This window comes from Megalobrama amblycephala, linkage group LG4 (genome assembly GCF_018812025.1).
Source record: "Megalobrama amblycephala isolate DHTTF-2021 linkage group LG4, ASM1881202v1, whole genome shotgun sequence".
NCBI classification, from domain to species: domain Eukaryota; kingdom Metazoa; phylum Chordata; class Actinopteri; order Cypriniformes; family Xenocyprididae; genus Megalobrama; species Megalobrama amblycephala.
In genome coordinates, this window is record NC_063047.1 from 12,442,887 (window position 1) to 12,467,552 (window position 24,666).

At 36.6% G+C, this 24,666-nt stretch overlaps 1 protein-coding gene across 12 annotated transcripts in view; it reads right to left on the reverse strand.

The window, feature by feature from the left end:
• Positions 1–24,666, reverse strand: part of arvcfb (ARVCF delta catenin family member b) — a 190,726-nt gene that overhangs the window by 71,811 nt on the left and 94,249 nt on the right. For 9 of the 12 annotated variants that reach the window (XM_048187610.1, XM_048187607.1, XM_048187602.1 and 6 more), the window contains 3 exons: positions 8,517–8,675; positions 7,009–7,029; positions 45–661 (listed from right to left, as the gene is read on the reverse strand). In XM_048187610.1, the coding sequence (XP_048043567.1) occupies positions 45–661; positions 7,009–7,029; positions 8,517–8,642 (764 nt within the window). In that variant the 5' untranslated portion in view covers positions 8,643–8,675. Of the gene's footprint in view, positions 1–44; positions 662–893; positions 1,035–7,008; positions 7,030–8,516; positions 8,676–24,666 lie in introns of those variants that run through there. The other 3 variants (XM_048187605.1, XM_048187604.1, XM_048187611.1) reach the window with 2 other exon arrangements.

The window sequence follows — 24,666 nt, forward strand, 5'->3', positions numbered from 1 at the left end:
GCAGCACAAGCAAACAAAAACCAAATCAACTGCATGATTCTTACCTCATGCGGGGGCCATTGCGCAGTGGCTCTCGAATGGTACGTCCGGGCAGCGTGCGACGGTTAGCTGTAGAATAATCAGGTTCAAGGTCGTACGGCTCTTCGTCGTCTGGACCGAGACTGCGACGGTCGTCTTCCAGGCCATAGGGTTCGGGTTGGAAGCGCTCAGGCTGAGAACGATTGAGATCCACGGTGCTACTTCCCATTGGGACTTGAGGCTGGGCCACATGTCCATAGTCGTCCTTGCGGATGGGGAGAGTGTAGCTGTTCTCCGGCCGGTATCCAGTGGGCATGTACGGCCGATAGGGCCTGTAGTTGACTCCGCGCGAGAGACTTCCGTAGTTGTCGGGCATGTCTCCATATCCATCGTGAAGGGCGTAATGGCGAAACTGACTGTCTGGAGTGTCATTGTAGGAGTCGCTGTAATTGTTGTAAGAGCGTGTGAGGGTGGAAGTGGCCTGGGGTGTGATGAAGCGCTCGCCGTTCTTCATGTAGCGCCGATCGATGGAGTCGGTGTAGCTCCCCAGTGGAGATGAGCCCTCTGGAAGAGGAAGGCCGTCGGGACCCAATGGCACCTGTCGAACCGTCCGTGTTGTCACTGTCTTGACCATCTTAGTGACCTAAGATGATGTAAAAATGCAACAGAATCAGAAGTTCAAGTCATAATAATTGAAGTGAAGGTTTGTGCTTTTTATGCAGATTTAGAGTGAGCCATTTCCTGTCTTATATGCCTTATGCAGGGCATATATGTAATATGAAGGCCATTCAAAATGCAGCCATTATTTCAGATTGCTCAAATCATAGCAGCCAAAACAACCACAGGCATTTATGAGTGAAATACAGCACACTGACTTAGTGGTCTAACATCAGCAGGGAAGTAGGCGTCACACTGTGAGCTGGCTGAGTAGCAGTAAAATGACTGAAGATCTTTTCCAGTCCCTTAAAATGCTTTGTGTTCATCAGTAATGAAACAGCTGGAACTGAAAATATAAGGACAAATTTCAACAAACTTCTCAGTAGTTGTTACAAAGTTTCTCATCATAAAGAAAACTTTGCTATCAGCAAACTCCATTTACTACTTAAACTAAGAAACTAAGGCTATGTTTTTGCTAAAGAAAACATTTCAAAAGCTACATTACTGTTACAGATATTGTCAGCACGATAACATGAAGTGCTCTCAAAATAAATTAAAACAAAATCAATTTAGATACACTACTGGTTAAAAGCTTGAGATGAGATCAGTGATATATATATATATATATATATATATATATATATATATATATATATACACACATACACATAAGTATATCAATCAACATAAGAACTGCCACAAGACTACATGGGACCTAAATGATGTTCTAGTGTCTATCACTGGGCATTGACATCTTTATGACTCAACTTAAATAAATCACTATTCCCCTCTGAGTGTTAATCCTGTCCCTTATTCTACAAAATGTCTGCCTGTCAAGAGGATGGAGTGCTGCTGCTCCTGAAGGTTCAATGCTGATACAGAAACCAATTTGCTGCTCAGTGAATTCTGCAGAGCAATTAATTGGCTATTTTGTCCATGGCTGTAAATTCATCTCGGAAATTAATGAGCTTGATAAAAATTAATCGTCACTGAAGATGAACCATGACTGCTTGAATTTGTGTGTGAGCCCTTACAAGCCACATGGCCAGTTGTCAGTGTAATATCTCAAGGGATATGTCTAATGTCTATAGAGGTCTGTAACAGCAAAAAGATCAGTCACAAATATTCACCTTTACATACTTCAGTATGGGTTTTGGGGTACACAGCTATTTTGGGGAACTGCTGTTAATTTTGACAAACAGATAGATAATTTATGCCAGTTTAATTGAGGGAGGTCGTCTGAACCTGTGGTATAAAGTATTTGAGTAAATGTAATTAGTTACTGTACTTGAGTATCTTTTTTGGCTACGTTGTACTTTGACAAAGTATCAATGATATTAGCAACTTTTACTCTCTACTTGACTATTTTTTAATAAGTATAAGTACTCTTTAGTCCAATACATTTGTAATGAGTAATGCAATTACACATTACATTTTGCATGCACCTAACTTTTTCTGCAGCAGTTTCTGTTACAAAAGAAGCAATATCACCACCTACAGGGCTTTGAAGGTACTATATCTTGTGTGTTATGCCCTTACCCAAACTTGTCAACAAGGCTACTTTTCACAAATATGAATGCATTAGCAGGTAGCAGACCTTTTTTGAAGGATATTGGTTTTTACCCTTTTTGAGCATTTGAGCCTAACTGAGACTCCAGAACAAGATGTTTAAGAGGCTGCTGTGTCGATTGCAATGTTGAGGTGTTCAGTTTTATTTAATCTTTAAAAAATAAACATGTGATTGACCTCCTCACAAACCAACAGTATCTTGAGTAAAATACTTAAGTACTGTTAAAATCAGATACTCTAAGACTTTTAGAGTGATATTGAAATTGGTGATTTGTAACTTGTTTACACCTCTGGTCTCAACTGCTGTGCTGTTTGCAAGTAGGCATTTACACTCGATTGCAGTATCCAACAGTATTCATGAGGTAAAGACTGACTGTCTGCACTCCTTTTGGTTGTTGCGAGTGTTGCTACTTTGTTGCATCGCCAATTGTCCCTGTTGCTCATGCCATCCCAAATCAGCAACTCAAATGAATAACTTTAAGTTGCGCTGTCTCTACAAATCGCTGTCAGTGTGAACACCCCTTTACACCCACGCGTGAAGTTAACATGTAGTATGTTAAAACAGACACCACCGTATGGTTGTGGGGTGCAGAAATCGAGCATTAAAAAAGTGTTTTCTTAATCTGTTCAAGATGACACACCATCCAGGTTGTGCATCATTAGTCTCCAGACCACAGGAGTTTTTAAAGAAAAAAAACACCAGTTCATCAGCAGGGCTTTCATAAGCCAAATGAGTACTCCAGAAGTGTACAATCTCTTTTAAAGTCAACATAATATCAAAATTTGCTTGAAAATAAATGTTCTAAATGAATTGCTTCCACACATTGTACCAAATATATATATATATAAAAAATGAAAATATAATGACTTGTTCTTCTCCTGAAAAAAATTTTCTTATCATGCTTATGTTCATTTAGTGAAAAACACCTTTTTACTAGACAAGCGTTAAAAAAAACTAAATGTCATTCTAAATACATATAAAATATATATAAATAAGCAAATAAATAAAATATTTAAATAATATATAGTATAATATTAATTTGCCTATTTGTATATAAATTAATTTCAAGCAGCATTTCATGTTGACTTTAAAGAGGTTATTGAAACATGCGCAAGTTTAAAAACCTAAAAAAGGTAGAAGGACACTGAGGCTTATATTTAGACCAAGTTTAACCACCAAGGCTACTGTTGCCTCTAATGAAAGGTGTCTATCTACAGCGATGGCTGTGTTTATAATGTTTGCCTGTTAAAAGGTGCATGCAGGCATCATGGCCAGATTTTATAGTTCTATAAGGGTTTTATGATCTCCCTGGTATTTAGTTTTACAGACCGTTGCCACACCAGCTGTGAGTTACAGACACAGTTAGTGAGATGAAAGAGGGGAGGAAGAGACATGTCAACCAGAAGCACTCTTTACTGATTTTGTTTCAGATGGTGTTGGTGTAGATGGAGGAACGGGAGTAGATGGTTTGGACTGGGTCAGGATCACTGGCTGGAAGGTTCGGCGTGTGATGGTTTTAACCACTTTGGTCACCTACAGTGAAAGTATGTCAGTTCAGGAGACATTAGTCAGAAAAATATAGTTATAATGGACATGTCAAGCCTTGTAAGAGTGAAAGGAAAACAGTTAGATGAAAGCCTGTTTAAAAAAGTAGGACTTTTCCCATGAAGCCTCGTTAATAGTCCAGAACCGTCCAAAACACAAACTGGGCCAGAGAATTAATTTTGATATGAATTATCTGGCTAAACAAGAAAACATAAGAATGCCTTTGAGACAAAATAGTTTTGTTGTCTCATTTTGTCCTTCACAAAAGGGTAATTTCAGCATTTAATAGAATGTTCCTCTAGCTGGATGATTTCCAAGAGGAGAAAACACAGAAGGAGAGAAGGACGCATACGAGAGAAACACATTATTTTATCTGAGGCTTCTACATGTAAACTGTTTTTTTTTTTTTTTTTTTTTAAATTAAGCAATTCTCAATAATATTGCATTAATTTATAATATTTATTTAATATTCAATAATCTTTAATTAAAAATATTTCTTTTAATAATTTATGTTTTGGCTAAGCATTTTAATTATATACAATTTTAAGTCTTTATGACCTTTGAGCATTACATTACAGTAAGTTTGTAATGTTTCCAGTCTCTAATCTACTCATTTATATAATAAGATGTTGTTCACCATGTTATAGAAACCCTAACAATGTGTATACAATAATTTTGCTATTCTAAAGTAACCCTGCAAAGTTAATATTTACACCAATGGATGTCTTCTGAAAATAAAAGCAGCAAAATGAAGCCTTTAGAAGCAGTATACAGCATGTCTACAGGTACATCTGTATTCAATGTTTGAACACCCTGTCTACTTAAGTGCTTTCATCTAGTTTGTTTTTTGTTCTCCATGCACAGGATTATGGGGTACATTTATATGCTGCCTACGATATCTCACCATTCTGTGCATGCAATTTATTGGTGAAGAAAAAGGATAAAAATGGCATCTGATAAAGCAAATGAATTAATCAATTCATCAATTTTCATTTTAAAATATTTTTCAAATAAATACTGATTACCGATTTCTTGTCATCATGACCGGCCGATACTGGTACCAATCCCAATCATTTAAGCTTTAAAAAAGCAATATGTAAGCTCTCTGTTGACTGTCACTGTTAACATAGCTTGTTTACTTGTTCACAATCATGTCAACTGCATCTAGGCCAAATTGTGCGTTGTTATCTCAAAGCAATCAAAAGTTATGGCATTTGGAACCATGGTAGCCTTTTTATCAATAGTCCAAAAACCTCTCCAAACAAGTGATTTACTGAACATAACAACTACTTAAATGTGTAAATTAAACCACAATAAAGCATAAAAATATTTATAATTACATAGAATAAGTAACAAGTAATAAGATCCTGGTTGAATAGTGATGATCTTCCAGCCCTGTTTCAGCTGTGCGTGCCTATTATATGCCACGCGGTAAATGAAGACCATGGCACAAAAACCTTATCCGTTTACTGTTTATATGTGCGTCAATGGCAACTTTTTATGGTTTTTACGTAATCAAATCAGTTTGTGAGATCGAACAAATTTAGTGACAACTGATCGAGTCATAGAATGTGATTATCAGCAGATACCAATTCAATTTCTACTAAGAAATAAGCAGATCACTTGAATTTGATCAAGTGCATTACATAAGATGTTATTTACGCTGACTGTGAACGTTAGTTTCAAACACATCCAGGGTGTAACAGAATGCTTAGATTTTATCCTAGACCCAGAGCTCTTTATTTATCTTACACCCATAGCTCTTCGGCTGGAGGTGATGTATTTACGTGACTATAAGCTTGTCTCCACAACCCCCATATCAGCTGAAACACACTAACATGTGACAGAAGGACCCACACTCAGCTCACACTCTGTGAAGTTATTCCTTTGTAGGTTTCATAAGTTTAGCTTTGTGTGAGTGGTCTAATGGTGAGAAATGGTGCAGCAGTAAGATCATTCTTTCCTTTCACTTCCTCCCACTATGTATCAACTGTCAGTTGTGTTACACCATAGAAAAGAGATGTTTCTATGTGCACATTGGTTAATGCTTGTGCATGCATGTAGAGTAGAGTTGTTTTTGATATGTAAAATGGATTGTACACTTTATATAACCCTTTTCTCATAAGTTTACATGCCCTTGCAGAATGAGTAATATGTTTAGCATTTTAAAAAGTAAGAGAGAGCATAAGTTTTGCTGTTTAATTTGTACTGCCCTGAAGAAATGACATAGCAGATATTCAAGTTGTGATGTAAACGGGTGTAGTGGCAGATATTTTCTTCCATATTGTGATGTACATACAGTAGGAGTTCAATGGATAACGGGAAAAGAAAACAAATGTAGGGTGAGAACTCGGTTCCATTTGTTATTGATTGTATTGAGGCAGATCTGAATGCGAGCTTGCCATTGATTCTAAGAACGGAATGGGGTTTAAGTGGGCTAAATGATTAAAGATTGGTTATGACATTTTGATTAAAAAATGAGAGAGAACAAAAATGCATTGTAAATGCAAACAATGCATTAAGAAAATAGTGTGAATTTCTTAACATCATCTACGAGTCCCTCAATTGCTCCATGCGGCAAACTGCATGCATCTCAACATCGAGTCACTAGCTACAATACATTTACATGCTGTATGTTTTTCCTAAATTCAAATTCACAAATGCACTCTGAATGCAGTGTTTTTATGTACCTTAATCAAATCAAAGAACATATTTATTTAGATCACATTTATTCCAAACTAAAGTTCTACGCAGACAAAGAGCGACATTTACCATAGCATTACCATAGAAATGAGAAGCAGCGACAATAGGGATTACATATAGTTTACATTTTGACATACTGCACCTAACAACATAGCAAAACAGCTTTCTTCTCAAGTTACTAACTATGCTCATTCAGTAACCACAGTTTCATCAGGGCAGTATTTAATTGAAAAAAAAAAAAATAAGAAGAAGAAGAACAATTAAATTTGCAGGATCCCTAAAAATGTTTAAAAATGATAAACATTTAGCAGAATCTGCAATGGGTATGTAAACAAGCAGGACTGTAGCAGTAAAGAGTGTTAAGAGGTGACCGCTCTGCCAATTGAAGCTTTATGCAGTGATTTCACACCAGCGCTGAGATGCTGTGCATTGTTGAGCTTCAATGAGCACAAATAATGGTGACTGACAAGAGGCGTGTGTGAGAAAGCATATGTGAGGGAGAGATTTTAACTCACCTTCATATTAGTCACATTGTCCTTTTACAAACAACAAAACAAAAGTAAAGTGGAATCAAGATTGTGTGGCTTACAAAAGTACAACATAAATGGATGGGTCTAAACAGAGCTATAGCTATTAATGTGTACTAAGTTTCTCTTTAGCATATTAGGAGCAACATTTTCACATCTAGCCTAGCCTAGCCAAATATATTTTTGTAAACTCTCTCAGGTTCAAAACATCTGAGCTGTGTTACTGGTAAAGAAGCGCTAGTCTGTTAATCCCTTTGTCTCATTACTAAAGAGCTGACTACTGTAAACCACGTCAACACCTCCCACTAATCTGGACAAAAGGTTTATACCAGTGTTGTTATTTTTAACTAAAACTTAAACTTACAAAAATTTAAACTTTCAAAAACTTAAAGTTGCCTTGTCAACTAACTGAAATAAAATAAGTTGAAGTGAAGTAATAAAATTACTAAAACTGAAATAAAACTTTAAACTAAATCTAAATATTAAAAAACACTATATAATATTAATAAACACTATAATAGTATATAATACTACAGTAAGTTTTATACAAAATACAGATTTTTTTTTTTTACATTTTAAACAGTGCATGAATATATTCAGTAATTTCTGATAATTTAAAATGACTATTTCATAAGTCTATAGTTAAATATAAAACAGCTCATCTCTTAGAGGGAGATTTTTTTTCTTTATAGTATCTCACTAAAGAACATCACCTCAAGTTTGCCTAAATAAAATATAAACGTAAGTTTGATTACATTTTGCACGATTTATCACACAATACGAAAAATAACATTGAACTTAAATGCGATTATTGCTTAAACGCGATTCTTAGTGCGATTATGAAATCGTAAAGGCTGCGATTATTTTTTTTTTTTAATGTGAAGCTTGTCAATGAATTATGGCTCCAAATGCTAATCCATCTTTAAGCACTGCGAGTTTGAGTCGCTTATAATATACATTTGAAAAAGCAACATGTGTCAAACATCTTTCCAGACATGAGAAGCATTTAACTACATCTTGTCCAACAAAAGACAACATTTAATAACAATTTTTTTTCTCCAAACTCACTTCATAACGACAGTTGAGCATCCTTCTGTGAGATGATGTGGCTTCTTGCACAGAATAAGGCAGTCGTGTGTTTATTAATCATGTTTAATCAATAAAAGCATTTCAATCTTCTGTTTATTCAGCTACAGCGATATGATGCATGTTATCTACTTCTGCGGCAGGGTATATTTAGAGTTTCTGTGCAAGAGCGCCCTCTGGCTTTCAGATGGAGAAGCATTTACTACTGATCAGAGCCGTACAGCTCTGACAAGCTGCGCATAAAATAATTGCAGCCTTTGCTAAATCGTGTGCGGTTTAATCGCGATAAATCGAGCAGCCCTAGTAAATATATGTAAACGTAATATGCATAGCTAATAATAACATACTATGTAAACAAAGATATTTCTAAACTGTATGTTTCAAAATGTGGCAGTTGTAAGCAGCAGTACCTTAGTCTCTGTGCGGCGTGTAGTTCCATCCTCTGAGGTGACCACAGAAACACGAGAGGTGGGTGTGCCGGGATCTTCCTCTATAGTTACAGTCTCCTCTACAACCTCCTGGGGCTCCTGCATCATGGCCAGTGATGTCTGGTTACTGGGGCTCTGCTCCTATGGGACAAGCAGAGGGCAGTGGTTCAAGGTCAAAGGTCACTGCTGTGGGATTAGCAGGCCATTCAAGAAAACCTTTTTACAGCTTTAAATAATAGATGAGGGAATATTTTAATTTTGGTAATCCTTTCTACTTAAAAGTGTTGAATCTTCAGGGTAGAATAATAAAAGGAAAAAAAAATGCTTGAGAGAGAAGAAAAAGAACCCCCCTGAGACCTTGTATTATTAGACAAGATGGTAAATAAACAACAAACAATCAAAATTCCTGAAGCTATAGTGCTTGTAAATGAAAATATGAAGAAAAGGTGGTTGAGGCAACTGTAAAAACACTACAAATGACACAGAAAGAAACAACAGCAAACACTGAGGGTACAATCAGTCTGGGCAGAACTGTGTGTGTGTGTGTGTGTGTGTGTGTGTGTGTGTGTGTGTGTGTGTGTGTGTGTGTGTGTGTGTGTGTGTGTGTGTGTGTGTGTGTGTGTGTAAGTGAGTGTGTGTATAGTGAGTGTGAGAGTGTGTATAGTGAGTGTGTGTATAGTGAGTGTGAGTGTGTGTAAGTGAGTGTGTGTATAGTGAGTGTGTGAGTGCGAGTGTGTGTGTGTGTAGTGAGTATGAGAGTGTGTAAGTGTGTGTGTGTGTGTGTGTGTGTGTGTGTGTGTGTGTGTGTGTGTGTGTGTGTGTGTGTGTGTGTGTGTGTGTGCGCGCGCGCGTTGGCAGCAGCACAGGAAGGCTGATGAGGGATGATGCCAGAGGTAGCCATTTGTTTTCCATCCATCTTTGAAGGCATTAACGAGCAGGCAGTTTTTCATTGATTAGCATAGCGGAAGGCTTCAAAGTCTGCGGCAGGCCAAATTGATCCGTAGCCCGTCTTGCTAATCATTGACTTCTAGCCTTTCATGTGTCACTATCATTTCTCTGTGTTGGCAGTTCGAGCGGCTGCCTGTCCAACCTCAGAACTGCATTCTTCTAAGAGAAACTGAAGTCAAAAGAAACTTTTTCTTCCTTCTGGAGGGATTTAGTTTTAATTGTTCCATTAATTGGCCTAAGAGAGGAGTGTCAGTACGTGAATTGATTGAAACTGATGATTGATGAGGATAAAAACATCTTATCTGAAGTGCCTCACTCCTAATAGCTTAGTGCCACATGGATTATGCAGGCGTACCACACAGAAACAAAGCTTTGATTAACTTTCTGACAGCCAAACTTGAGCAGAATTCAATATGAGAAAGTAATGAGACACTTTTAAAGAGCCTATTAGCACCCCTGTGAAAGCACAGATAAATATGCCTCTTTTCAACATGAATTTTTAAATTGTAATCATGGCATAACATGAAAAATGGACACTAAATGTTTCTAAATGGCATTATGTTAATAAGAACTGAAACTGGGTCTTGGGTATATTTTATATATATATATATATATATATATATATATATATATATATATATATATATATATATATATATATATATATATATATATAATATAATATATTATATATATATAATATAATATAATATATTATATATATATATATAATATACCCAAGAAATTGATACTTAAGGCAACAATTAAAAAGCTGTGAAGACTAAAACAAATTCTAAAGTTGTTGAAGTTGAACATGTAAAAAGTAAAGAAAACAGTAAAAAAAATATCTAGAATGTCTCTGGGGACATTATTGGTTGAATTATCATGAAACGGAGGCTACATCAAACCACCTAGACGCTGTCTAGAAAAGGTCGTCCCATAAAACTCTCTGCTCGAAGGAGGAGGATACTCTTGGGAGCAGCTTCAGAGAGGCCAACGATCACTTTGTAGAAGCTACAGAATTCAAAGCTCAGAAGAACAGTGTTTAAAGCAAATAGTAGTGAAAATATGTTTAAGGGAGGTAAATTACTTCTCTATTGCATCCAAATTAAAAAGCACCAGATATTGTACATCATTGTTATTGTCCACTGAACAGGGACGTGCACAGACATTTTGGGGGGCACAGGCTCAAGTGGAAAAAAGGGCACTTATAATTATTTATTTAATAAAATAAGTACCCTTAAATATATTAAGACAACTCTGACTTCCTTACCAATTTATTTTAATTCCCTCACACTCACGCAATTGTTTTATTCTTGATTTCTACAAAATAATCAGTTCACACAGAGACCATGTTCTTCTTTAGTACTGACTAGGTTTATCACAAGAGCAGACGACAGCAAAGGAAATTATGCCACAATGTGCATGTTTTCTACTACTATTTTCAAGAAGCTATATATTTAGAATAAATGACCGCACCAATGAGAGGGCATAGTTTCACTAATAATTTGTTTATTTTACACAAATCAATAAATCATTTAATTCTTTTGCTGTTATTGGAATACTTCTTTCATGTAGTGGACAATTTTAAGATTTTGGTCCATTTTTGCTTCCATTTCTTTCACTCTAATGGAAAGAAAACTTAACCCTAACCCTACACATTTAGATGGTGTTTGTTTTAAGCCTACTACCATCCGTCTGTTTGCATCTGTAGATTTCTTCTAAATTAACCAAAACAAGCTAATCTGCATATTTAAACACAACAAGAGAGTTTCTTCCCCTGAAATGTTATAAATACATTATATATTATAACCAATGCCTGCAGAAGGCGCCAAAAGCCTGCTGATATTTGTTGTTACACAGCACAGCATGATCAAATCCACGATCAAAGCCAACCACCATAAATAAAAATATATATTATTAGTTAAATAATAATATTTGGCCACCTTTTTTATTTTGATAGAAATTCTACAGCCACTTTTATCGATGTGTAAGCATAGATTTAGGAATAACATTATGTAATGCTGTATTATGATTTTTAAATAGTTTTAATAAATTGTGCATCCTTAGAAAACTGTCTAATAATGCGCTTCATGGATGCTCCTCTTCTGGTATTGACAGCCCTACACATACAGTCAGGTCCATAAATATTGGGACATTGACACAATTCTAATCTTTTTGGCTCTATACACCACCACAATGGATTTGAAATGAAACAAACAAGATGTGCTTTAACTGCAGACTTTTAGCTTTAATTTGAGGGTATTTACATCCAAATCAGGTGAACGGTGTAGGAATTACAACAGTTTGTATATGTGCCTCCCACTTTTTAAGGGACCAAAAGTAATGGGACAGATTAAGAATCATAAATCAAACTTTCACTTTTTAATACTTGGTTGCAAATCCTTTGCAGTCAATTACAGCCTGAAGTCTGGAAGGCATAGACATCACCAGATGCTGGGTTTCATCCCTGGTGATGCTCTGCCATGCCTCTACTGCAACCGTCTTCAGTTCCTGCTTGTTCTTGGGGCATTTTCCCTTCAGTTTTGTCTTCAGCAAGTGAAATGCATGCTCAATCGGATTCAGGTCAGGTGATTGACTTGGCCATTGCATAACATTCCACTTCTTTCCCTTAAAAAACTCTTTGGTTACTTTCACAGTATGCTTCGGGTCATTGTCCATCTGCACTGTGAAGCACCGTCCAATGAGTTCTGAAGCATTTGGCCGAATATGAGCAGATAATATTGCTCGAAACACTTCAGAATTCATCCTGCTGCTTTTGTCAGCAGTCATATCATCAATAAATACAAGAGAACCAGTTCCATTGGCAGCCATACATGCCCACGCCATGACACTACCACCACCATGCTTCACTGATGAGATGGTATGCTTTGGATCATGAGCAGTTCCTTTCCTTCTCCATACTCTTCTCTTCCCATCACTCTGGTACAAGTTGATCTTGGTCTCATCTGTCCATAGGATGTTGTTCCAGAACTGTGAAGGCTTTTTTAGATGTTGTTTGGCAAACTCTAATCTGGCCTTCCTGTTTTTGAGGCTCACCAATGGTTTACATCTTGTGGTGAACCCTCTGTATTCACTCTGGTGAAGTCTTCTCTTGATTGTTGACTTTGACACACATGCACCTACCTCCTGGAGAGTGTTCTTGATCTGGCCAACTGTTGTGAAGGGTGTTTTCTTCACCAGGGAAAGAATTCTTCGGTCATCCACCACAGTTGTTGTCCGTGGTCTTCCGGGTCTTTTGGTGTTGCTGAGCTCACCGGTGCGTTCTTTCTTTTTAAGGATGTTACAAACAGTTGATTTGGCCACACCTAAAGTTTTTGCTATCTCTCTGATGGGTTTGTTTTGTTTTTTCAGCCTAATGATGGCTTGCTTCACTGATAGTGACAGCTCTTTGGATCTCATATTGAGAGTTGATAGCAACAGTTTCCAAATGCAAATAACACACTTGAAATGAACTCTGAACCTTTTATCTGCTCCTTGTAAATGGGATAATGAGGGAATAACACACATCTGGCCATGGAACAGCTGAGCAGCCAATTGTCCCATTACTTTTGGTCCCTTAAAAAGTGGGAGGCACATATACAAATTGTTGTAATTCCTACACCGTTCACCTGATTTGGATGTAAATACCCTCAAATTAAAGCTAAAAGTCTGCAGTTAAAGCACATCTTGTTCGTTTCATTTCAAATCCATTGTATTGGTGTACAGAGCCAAAAAGATTAGAATTGTGTCGATGTCCATCATATAAATTACATTAGTATCAAATCAGGCAGATGCGTTGCTATTAACGCTGCGTTAAACGTATAAATAAACTCACCCTTAAATAGTTTTAAAATAGTTTCTCAAATTTCACATGTCTGTGAACATACATAGGCTACCTGAAAGAAATGCACGGGATGGATCCATCTAGGCCTTTTTTGTTTTTTCCCGCTTCTCATCGCCAGACAGCAGTTGTATTTTCCCGGGCATAGCTGTCAGAAGTTTTCAGCCAGCAGAAAACGCGAGGTGTGCGGGAATGAATGGCGTGTGGGAATGAATGGCGTGTCGCGGAGGGAGGGCAACTGAACTCGACAAAGCCAACCTGATATATAGTATTTATAATTATTATATTATTTTATTCCATAAATATATTTTTGATAGGGAAACAGGAATATTTATTCATTTATTTAAAAAAAAGAAAAGAAAAAAGCACCCCAGAAAAAAGGGCACTTTCTCTCGAGGAAGAAAAAGGGCAGGGGCTCAAGCCCCCTTTTATGTCTATGTGTGCACATGTCTGCCACTGAACATATGCAGAGAACTGAGAATGTATCAAGAACATATATAAATATATCCACTTTTTCCATAGTGTATGCTTGGGAAAAGTAAATAATAATAATAATAATAATAGTGAAAAATACTAAAATACTTAGCATTTTTTAAAGATATATTCTCTCAAATTAAGTCTTGGCATCTTATGCAGTTTTGCTTCTAAATTTAACTGACCTTGTTTTTAAGGGTGTTGTTTTTTGCTTTTTGTTTTGTTTGTTTTTTTGTTTTGATTTGCATTTTCTTCAAATCCTTAAAACCACTGATAAACATTTTTTTGTTCTACTACAAAAGTTCCTCACATTTGTACTGCCATTAACCCAAACGGGATCCCTTAGAGAAGTATACAAAAGCATAATGAGATCTGTGTGAGAGCCGGAGCCAGATCTAGTTTATTTACAGTATAAAAATAAACATCTGACCATGACATCAGTACCTTTCAGGATACACACAGGATGCTAAACAGTTTCATGTTCACCAGCCATCCATGAAGTTTGTTTTCCCAGTGAAAATTGCCTTTAAATGATGGGGCATAACCCATAAATAACTCTACAGCACTCATGAGCTCATTTTTTGTGTGCAAAAAAAAGTCTCCTCAGTCAGCCGGACAGAGATATAGCCCAAAGGCGGGCTGAGGATTTTGCCACCAACCTGAGCATCAATCAGTGGTGTCTTTATCACAGATGATCCGCATCACATGGGGGAAATCTGCTGCCACAGATAGCAGCTTTGCCTTTATGACAACTATTACACAGGTGAACTCCTGAACCCAGCATCACTTTTGTGTTTTTATGTGAGTGTGCTTGCATAGCATGTCTCGCAGAATTGGGAGCGGAGTTTCTGGGCAACCCTACGGGCTTCAGAAAATGAGTCCCCCTTCTAAGGCGTTCTAATTTTAGAAAGAAAGGAATACCCAAAATCCCTTTCTTCTGGAAAAAGACAGTAGACTGAAAATAATTATAGACATCCGGGGCATGTCTAATACATTAACCAAAGGATTTTTTACACACACAAGTTACACATGTAGTAAACACTTTAACGCAGAAGTCCCTGAGCAATGAAAACAGATTCAAAGCTGTGGAAGAGTCAGGTGTTCCTTAGCAACAAAGACTTTATTAAGGAAACAAGGTAGAAAAAAAAACAAGACCACAGTTCACCAAGAGTTTCTATACATGAGAAAGGCTTTTGCATGAGTGTTATATCATGTTTCAAAACCTCTTGTGTTGAATCTGCACATAATTAAAGGTTTGGTAATTGCACAGCATGGTTTCTTACACAAAAGAAATACCAGGTGGGTTTTAATTTCATCCTTTTTCCCTGCAAGGAGTGACGATGAGGTGTGTGAGATAAACATCAGTCTTCCACAATGGCAAATTGAGACAGAGCTGGAGAAGATAAGGTGAGCTGGAGCAAATAGAGCAGATAGGCAAAAGAGAAAAACGATTGGCAATTAAAAAGCTTCTGAGTAGCGGAATCACTTTACTATCAGGCCTGTCCCTGATCCACACTGGATAAAAAGACCACCCGTCTGGAAAGCTGAGAGAGCAACATTTGTGCTCTCCACAGTTCACACCTCAAACACAACAACTATCTAAAGCCTTTCTAATTTTGCTATAAGGGTGTAATTATTATTTTTTTCACCTTTGATGCATAATCTTGATATATAAAGAGTGGAGATCATAATGTCATACTGCTCTTACTATTGCTCCAGTATTTAGTATGCTTAAGTACACTATGCAAATGTTCTAGAAGCACACTGTCAGACAAAATGTGTAAAAACTGTAACTTTAGCTTGTAATCTTTGTAATTGTAAATAAAAGGTACACCTCTGTACCTTACCAACGCCTAATATAGTACCTTAATGTACCGACATGCACCCTTTAAGTACATAAGTCACAAAGATGTACCTTTCAGGGTTCTAACTCAATGACAAGCTAAAAGTACAATTTTATTTTCCTGACAGTGTACACAGTATACAGTATGCACACTATACACCACAGCAATAGTAAGAGCATTAAGAAATACCAACAAAAACTTTTTATGACTAATTATTGAATCAGACAAAATTTTATTAAAAATACAAAGTTTTTGTTTTAAGTTTTTTTATCTTCCAGATAATGAAACATGTAACCTGATTAGGTCATGTGACCAAAATATTGAGGTCATATGACAACAATGCAGAATGCAACTAGTGTTGTCAAAAGTATTGACTTGGTACCGAAGTCAGTACTTTTTACTGAAATTTTAAAAATATGATGATACCAGCAATTCCCCTTAGAATTGAGCAGATTCTTAAACACCTCTGATTGGCCACTGTGTTCATGCACTCAACAGATATGTCCGTGATTGGTTACAATGATCAAAGCTTCAAAAACTTGATGTAAATAGACATCGCTTACACAGATACACAAAGGAGCGTTTGAAAGCAGGTGTCTATCAGTGGATCCATCTATCAGCAGATATATTAGGAATTGGCTGATAGACGATCTGTGTATCTGTGTAAGCGCTCACATGTCTGTTGAGCGTGTGAAATATCAGAGCAAAAGTTGTTTTTTGTATTCCAGCCTTTAGATTAATTTGTCTCCTAATTAATCTTTCCTATTTCATTACTGTTTAACCAACTATTTAAAAAAAAAAAAAGAAGAAGAAGAAGGCTGTATACACTGTATATCCAGTGAGTAGAGAGCTAGCATTCCATTCAACCACTACTCTGAATGAAAAAATGTCTCCGATTTTCTTTCGATTCATTTCTGCCCGATTAATAGCTTCATAACCATTTGCAGAGTGAACAAAACATCATCAACTAGCTTAATATCACTCTGGAGAAGGTCTGCAAGATACAGAGAAGATTAGTTTTCGCACCTCCACTGTGTTCATTACAGTTGCCATGTATCACCTGGGCCGCAGCCTCGCTGTCAGTAATGCATCGTGCTCTGGCTAACAGGATTTCAGTCAGACCTCACAGCAGCAATCATTGGTAAGATCTTACACAATTAATCCATTTGCCAAGAGTCTTTGTATAACCTTGGGTCATAAGAGTTTCCCATCAACTTGCTTCTTTTCCCGCATCCATCTTCATGACCGAGAGTCACACCCGCCATGCCGGGATGTGACAGCGAGCGAGAATTAGCTTTCATTTCACTGCGCTGTACTTGTGGAAAATTGAGCAAATAAATCAGACAATTTAAAAAACAAATAACTGAGAAGAGGGCACACAGATCTCCGTCGTATGACTGCCTGGGGAGGTTGAGTGGAAGTAAAATGGATGGAGGGTAATTGGATGGAGGGGACACGATGAGTGATGAGAAAGAAGCTGAAGACTCAAGTCTGACTCTCAAACCAAAGGCCCACACCAACGGACAGATCCGTCCCAATGGAGCAGAATGATGCGGGAAGAGGGGGAAGGAGGGGTCGGGCTGAACATTCCACAGAGAGCTGTGGATAACGGATAGTCAAATGCATTTAGAGACGACGGCTGGCAGATAAGCTTAACTAAAAAAGGGATGGAAGGACGAGGGATGAAAGAGAAAAGGCGAGGAATAGAGGCTAGCGGGCTGTAATGGCTCTGCTAATCTCTTTGTCCTCCTGAGTGATCCAGTGCCAAATCTCCATCCTCTCATGGTCTACGAACACGGGAGCCTCATTTTAGACATTCCTCACTCATTGGCCGCATCCGTTTCTCTAACAACAGCTTTGTGAAGCCATTCTCTTTCTCCGCTCGCACCCTTGGTCACCCCTTTTGTTCTTTTGTTCCAGATTCCCAGGTTTAAACAAAAAGAAAAAAATGAAAATGGCGAATGAGGACAAACCTCAAAGGAACAGCACTCTCTCTGAAAAGAAAAAGTATTTACTCAGTAAAGCACAACTTTTCGTCTGGCACAAGTTTTCAAGCTTTGTTTGCATAATTAATAAAAATACATGATCTACGTGATTCCATTAACCCCCCACCAGGCCTGCTAGATGAAAAATATTTTTGCGACGGTAATTTTGAACATCTGGAAAGAATTAGTCACGTATCCAAGCTACACCCTTCTGAAAGATTTCTGGCACGGTGTGGCTTTACAGCGGGGCTTGAAAAAGAACACAGTTGCCCGCACTCTCACACTTTCACTCGTATAATTCAGCTTGCGGTCAGCGCTCCCTTTCTGGAATGCAACCATGACAACACAGCCAGAGCGTATATCACTCCTGTTTTCCTATAAAACTTGGTAAACCGTAAGAAGGCATGCAAAACAAATAAATAAAAATAAACCTAAACCCTTCCAACTGTACCATAAAAAACAGGAGTTTGGCATTAGTGAAACCTGTTGAAAAAAATACAGCACTGTGTTAAGCAAGATGATCAAAATCATAACTTATGATCACTAGTTAGCAGGCTTATCAAATAATGGTATACTACGTTGGGTGAATCAGTTGTAAATAAGATAAAATGTTTATTAATTTACAATTAATTAATTAATTTTACAATAAATAAACAAACAAATAATTAATATGTATAATTTATCACTTCAAGTTAGCAGGCTAATCAGTCAATGTATGCTAGGATAGCAGGATAATAATTTGTTTTGGTATGCTAATCTATTGTAATTTGTTAGCCTGTAGGGTCAACAGTCAAATACAAACAAATTATGTAAAAAAGTCAGTCTTGGCAGATGTCTCAAGTCAGTAGTTCTCAAACATTTTTGTCACACCTCCTTTTAAACCTTTACAATAATCTGGTATTTTCACTTTGATGTCGTTGAATCATTGACAAACATAAGAGAGAATTTGTTTTGTTGCGGTTTGCTTATAAGATTTTGGTCATATTGCCCACCCGAAGTAATCATGTTATTAAAGCTAGATAGTCAATCATGAGGCTAGCCCAGCTAGCCATCTACAGTAATAGCCTAACAATTTTTTAAATATTATTATTACTATTATTATTATTATTACATTTCTAATTTGTAAAGACTGGGCAAGGCTGGGCACCACATTCAAAATCCCCCTTTTCCAAGTCTGAAAAAAAAAAAATATATATATCCATAGGTTGTTTTAAAAGTTAAAATTTATCAGAATTTGGTAGAGAGAGACCAAAATAAATGAGATAATACATAATGTGGTAAATGTGGTCTACTAATTATAAAAAAAAAAAAGTAATTTTTTTTTGCACATTTCTGGAAATTACAACCACAAAATCAGTTATTTTTGATGGCAAAAAAAGAAGAAGTGAAATCCTGGTGGGACTGTAAAATAAAATAAAATCATTTACAAACAAACAAAACAAATGAATTCATTTGTACGATTTAGGTTAATAGATTATTAATTTCAAATTTCAACCTTATATGCTGTAAAAAAAAAATTTCATGATTTGTTATCACAACATTTTTTCTTTTGTCAAATCAACTTCAATAATTAATGTGGTTCAGATAACATAATATTTTGAGTTTCTGTTGATTAAACCAATTGTCTTCATTGCATTAACTTTAGTTTCAATGAACTCAACATTTTAAAGGCAACCAAGTAACTTACTTTAAGTTAAACCAACAATTGGGATAAAATCTTGCATGACTCCGGGTTACGGGAGGTGCAGTGACCTTGCGGGAGTTGTTTGTTTTACTAGAGGATGTGAAAAACAGGGAGTAATGCACAGTAGCGCTGGGTGAAATGGGTGAAGCAACTTCAGGCTATTGCTATCCAGGGTTTTGGAGGGCAAAGGCCCATATGGACGTACATCAACAACAGCACACACCGCAAATACTGTTTTCTGGCTGCGAGTCAGAAATGTGGTCTCTCCAGGGAGAGGCACTGTAAGCCTTTGCCAAGAGATCAGTTCATGCAGGGTCTTTGGGCTACGGCCATGGGCAGGGCAGGAAAGACACGTGTTTGACTTCCCCCTGTCACTGCTCTGGCTCCCGTTGTCCTGTTTGCTGCTTCTGCTACTGAAGGTCCAGCTGTTAATAGATCAAATATCAGGCCTGGGGACCAGCCTGCCTCTGAAGCACAACACTGAAATGCAGTCACCCAGAGGGCTGGATAGAGGCGGTGGGCCGTCATGGCCATTTTAACAGTCTGGAATGAGTGATTGCTCTGTTCTCACTTTCTGTCTATCACATCCTTATCTTGTCCTAATGTGCAGCCACTCAGACGTGATTAAATCAGCGATAGACTTTATGATTGCTTGTGTGTGTGAGCGAGCGGTCACAAAGTCACACCAGTGAGGGAGCTGCCTCTATAACACATGCTTCAGGAAAAGGAAGGAAATACTGTCATGGAAACCCTTGCTGATTTACAGCACGGCTAATATTGTGTAGTGAGATAAAGGCTGTGTAATATATCCAGTGACTTAAGGCGTAGTGCATGAGAGACGGGTACCCACAGAGCTCTGGGCTCAATGCAATCTATCCTGTTCTACCTTGACCTGTTTAAGGTGGTTATATTCTTCACGATTCTATATTTATGAAGCCTTATGCATCACATACATAGATTTATAACGAACAGCCATTGTAAAATGGTGTTGTAGTCATCCATCTCTTGCAAAAACATTACTTACACACATCAAGAGTCTCTCAGCACCTGAACTATACTTCACAAATGCTAAAAGCGACTGGCATTTCATGGCCCATTGACTAATGCATTGCAGTTCTGTTCCATGTGTGCATGCAGTGCACGGCTGAAGCGTTCAGGAACAACTTCTGGGAGCTTGATCAACCATCTGCACGGTACGGCGTCACGGAGACGGTCCTGTGAAATCGAGGAGCAGCCGGATGATCCATTAGAAACCCAGCCGGTACTGTCTGTGTCGGCGAGATGGTGTGGCTATTCATACCTCATGTGAAAGGCCCATCTGTAAGCAATATTCTCTCAGGATCCATATGAGCCCTAAAAGCACAAGCTACATGAAGAAACTGGATCTGATCCTTGGGGCTTTGGAGGCAGCGGAGAAGAAAAGCTCCACAGCATCAGCTTTTGTTGCTTGTATATTATGATACAAGACATTTTAGGTATCTTTCAGCATACTAATGAGCATGTGTATTAAACACTGATTATTTTGAATGAATTGATAAATATAAATGTCTTAAATGCAAAGTATCTTGCTCTTTCTCTGAAATATACTCTTTGGGAAAACTGTATTATAGAAATATATATTTTAAAAAAAATATTTATATCACCAAGGCTAAATCTGATTAAAAAAAAAAATACAGTAGTCATATTGTGAAAAATTATTAGAATGTAAATTAATTGTTTTCTATTTTAATATATTTTAAAATGTAGTTTAATCATGTGATAGTAAAGCTGAGTTTTCAGCAGTCAGTACTTCAGTCACATGATCCTTCCGAAATCATTGTAATATGCTGATTTGAGGCTCAATAAACCTTACTTATTATCAATGTTGAAAACAGTTGTGCTGCTTAATTTTTTCAAAATGATTTTTTTAATCTTTTTTTTTTTTTTTTTTTTGTGGAAAACATATATTTGTATATATATATATTATTTGATAATAGAAAGTATTTTTTATAATACTATATAATAATATTAATATATATAATATATGATGATAATAATCATAAATAATAATAAATAATATTATATATATAATATTATATATATACAGTGGGGATTGAAAGTTTGGGAACCCCTTTCAGAATCTGTGAAAATGTGAACATTTTTAACAAAACAAGAGAGATCATACAAAATGCATGTTATTTTTTGTTTAGTACTGTCCTGAGTAAGATATTTTACATGAAAGATGTTTACATATAGTCCACAAGATAAGAAAATAGCTGAATTTATTAAAATAACCCTTGGATCTTAATACTGTGTGTGGTTACCTTTCACCCCCCTGCTCTTAATGCATCGTGTTTCCTTCTGGAGCATCAGTGAATGTTTGAACCTTTTTTAATAGTTGAGTTTGAGTCCCTCAGTTGTCCTCAGTGTGATAAAATGGATCTGAAAATCATACAGTCACTGCTGGAAAAGGTTCAAATATGCAAAAGATGCTGGAAAACTGAAGAATTTGTAGGACCTGGAGGATTTTTCTGAAGAACAGAGCTCAGTTTAACTGCTCAGAACAAACAAGAGACTCATGAACAACCATCACAAAACATAGAAACAGTCGTAGATCATCAGGTAACCACACACAGTATTAAGATTCAAGGGTTCCCAAACTTTTGAATGGGGTTATTTTAATAAATTCAGCTATTTTTTTGTCTTGTAGACTATATGTAAACATCTTTTATGTAAAATATCTTACTCAGGACAGTACTAAACAAAAAATAACATGCATTTTGTATGATCTCTCTTGTTTTGTTAAAAATTTTCACATTTTCACAGATTCTGAAAGGGGTTTCCAAACTTTCGATCCCCACTATATATATTTCTGATGAAAATAGGATTATAACTTTTTCCTGTGAACTGTGCATCTAACATCCTTCTAAAATGAGTTATGTATTGTCTACAGGGTATATTGGGTTATGTAGTGTACATCAAATAGAGACAAAATGTGAGAAGACAAGCAAAAAGCAATGGGACGAGTTGAAAAAAGATACACAGAGAGAAAAAGAGAATAAAACAGAAAGAGAGTGATACTGGGGTATCATTAGTTCTAATGTATTCCAGCCCACTGCCATTCAATTTCAGCAGCCCACTACGAAGGTGTGTTTGATTAGCGGCAGATTGGATTTTGATTTCTGGAATATTGCTTCCTAATTGCCTGTTTAGATTTCTAATCATAGATTAATGGCACACAACAAAAGAGCTTGTGGATAATAAACCAATAGTTGAAGCGTAGCTAATTCATTCCCCCTACTCCACAATGGAGAAAGACTGCTCTTTCATTACACAAAAACAAAGGGCATTATTGTGCGTGACTTGCTTTTATAACAATCAACGAGTCTCTGCACAAACCGTGACCTGTAAAACATGCTCTTTATGAAAGTATCATTGAATCTAGTTTCATCATAAAGCCGCATCTCACAGAAGTTATAGAACAACTACCAAATACTTCTGTAAAAAGTCTGAGATGTGCCAAAGAGACACCCGAGGCAACAATCGTCTCTGTAAAAAGAAAACCAAATAAATGAAGCTGAGGTGAGACAGACCAGTTATGCTGGTATAGTTGTGCAATCTCTAAATATCTCATGGAGCTCTGAGCACTGAAGCTTCTCCTATAATCCAAGTCATGTAGTATTTAAAAGTCATTCCCCTGGTTTCACAGACAAGGCTTAAGCCTAGTCTCAGACTAAAAAGCATGTTTGAGCTGTTTTAACTGAAAGCAACTTGCAATGACATATCTAAAAATATGTCAGTACCATTGTTTTGTCTCAAGATGCACAACAGTAATGTTTTTTCTAATGTATTTTTAAGAAAGCCACTTAAATGTCCTAATTGAACTAAGGCCTAAACGTGACTTAATCTAAGCCTTGTCTGTGAAACCCAGGCCATTAAGAGTGAAAAGAAAAACAAATTAATAAATAAACCTACAGAAAGACAAGAAAAAAATTAAATATAAAATATATTTAATTAAAATGAATAATAATGTAAATAATTAACTGAATATATCCTTAATTATATATATTTTTGGTTTTATTATTTTATTGTCTGACTTTATAATCTTATGTCTGTTTAAAAAATCCTAACAACTGCACATGTGGAACACATATTTTATTCAGAAAATGCAAAAATGCAAATATCGTTTTGCGGGCAAATTTGAATTATTTTTAGGGTCAGAACAGCCATTATCTGATGTTCTAAGAAGTAGATCTCCATGAGATATCACAGCTGCCCACAGCCAGCCGGATATCAAACCCTCATTAATGCAGGAAGGAAGAGGCAGAACTGAGAAAGATGGCTTGTTTTTGTGAGTGTATCTGCGTGCATCCACGTTTGTGTCATGTCCAGAGATATCCAGCATGCTTCATCTAATTACAGCTGGATTCCTGGAAGTGTGACCCAAACAGTTCAACCACACAGCTGCCAAAACCATTTAGTTTCACTTCAACACCTCTCCATTCATCAGCCAAGAAACATGAATACATCCAACATCTAAGTCTCCTTTTTAAAAAAATTGCCAAATACCACCACCAGTAAATCACCACCACACTAAACCAAAACAGTCTGAAATATGCTTACACTACTATTCAAAAGTTTGAGTTCAGTAAGATTTTTTTCTTTTAAATCAATACTTTTATTCAGCAGTTAAATTGTTAAAAATTATAATCATAAAATTGTTCAAAAGAAATGTAACAGTAAAGACTTACATTTCTATTTCAAAATAAATGCTGTTCTTTTGAACTTTCTATTCATCAAAAAATCCTGAAAAATATTTATCAGTTTCTGTTCAGTTCAACTGTTTTCAACATTGATGATAAGAAATGTTTCTTGAGCACCAAATCAGCATATTAGAATGATTTCTGAAGGATCACGTGACAGAAGACAGCGATGCCATCACAGTAATAAATCACAAAATAGAAAACGATTAATTTAAATTGTAACAGTATTTCACAATATTGTTTTTTGATTAAAGGTGCCCTAGATTCAAAAATTGAATTTACCTCGGCATAGTTAAATAACAAGAGTTCAGTACATGGAAATGACATACAGTGAGTCTCAAACTCCATTGTTTCCTCCATCTTATATAAATCTCATTTGTTTAAAAGACCTCAGAAGAACAGGCGAATCTCAACATAACACCGACTGTTACGTAACAGTCGGGGTGTACGCCCCCAATATTTGCATATGCCAGCCCATGATCGAGGCATTACACAAGGGCAGCCAGTATTAATGTCTGGATGTGCAGAGCTGAATCATCAGACTAGGTAAGCAAGCAAGGACAATAGCGAAAAATGGTAGATGGAGCAATAATAACTGACATGATCCATGA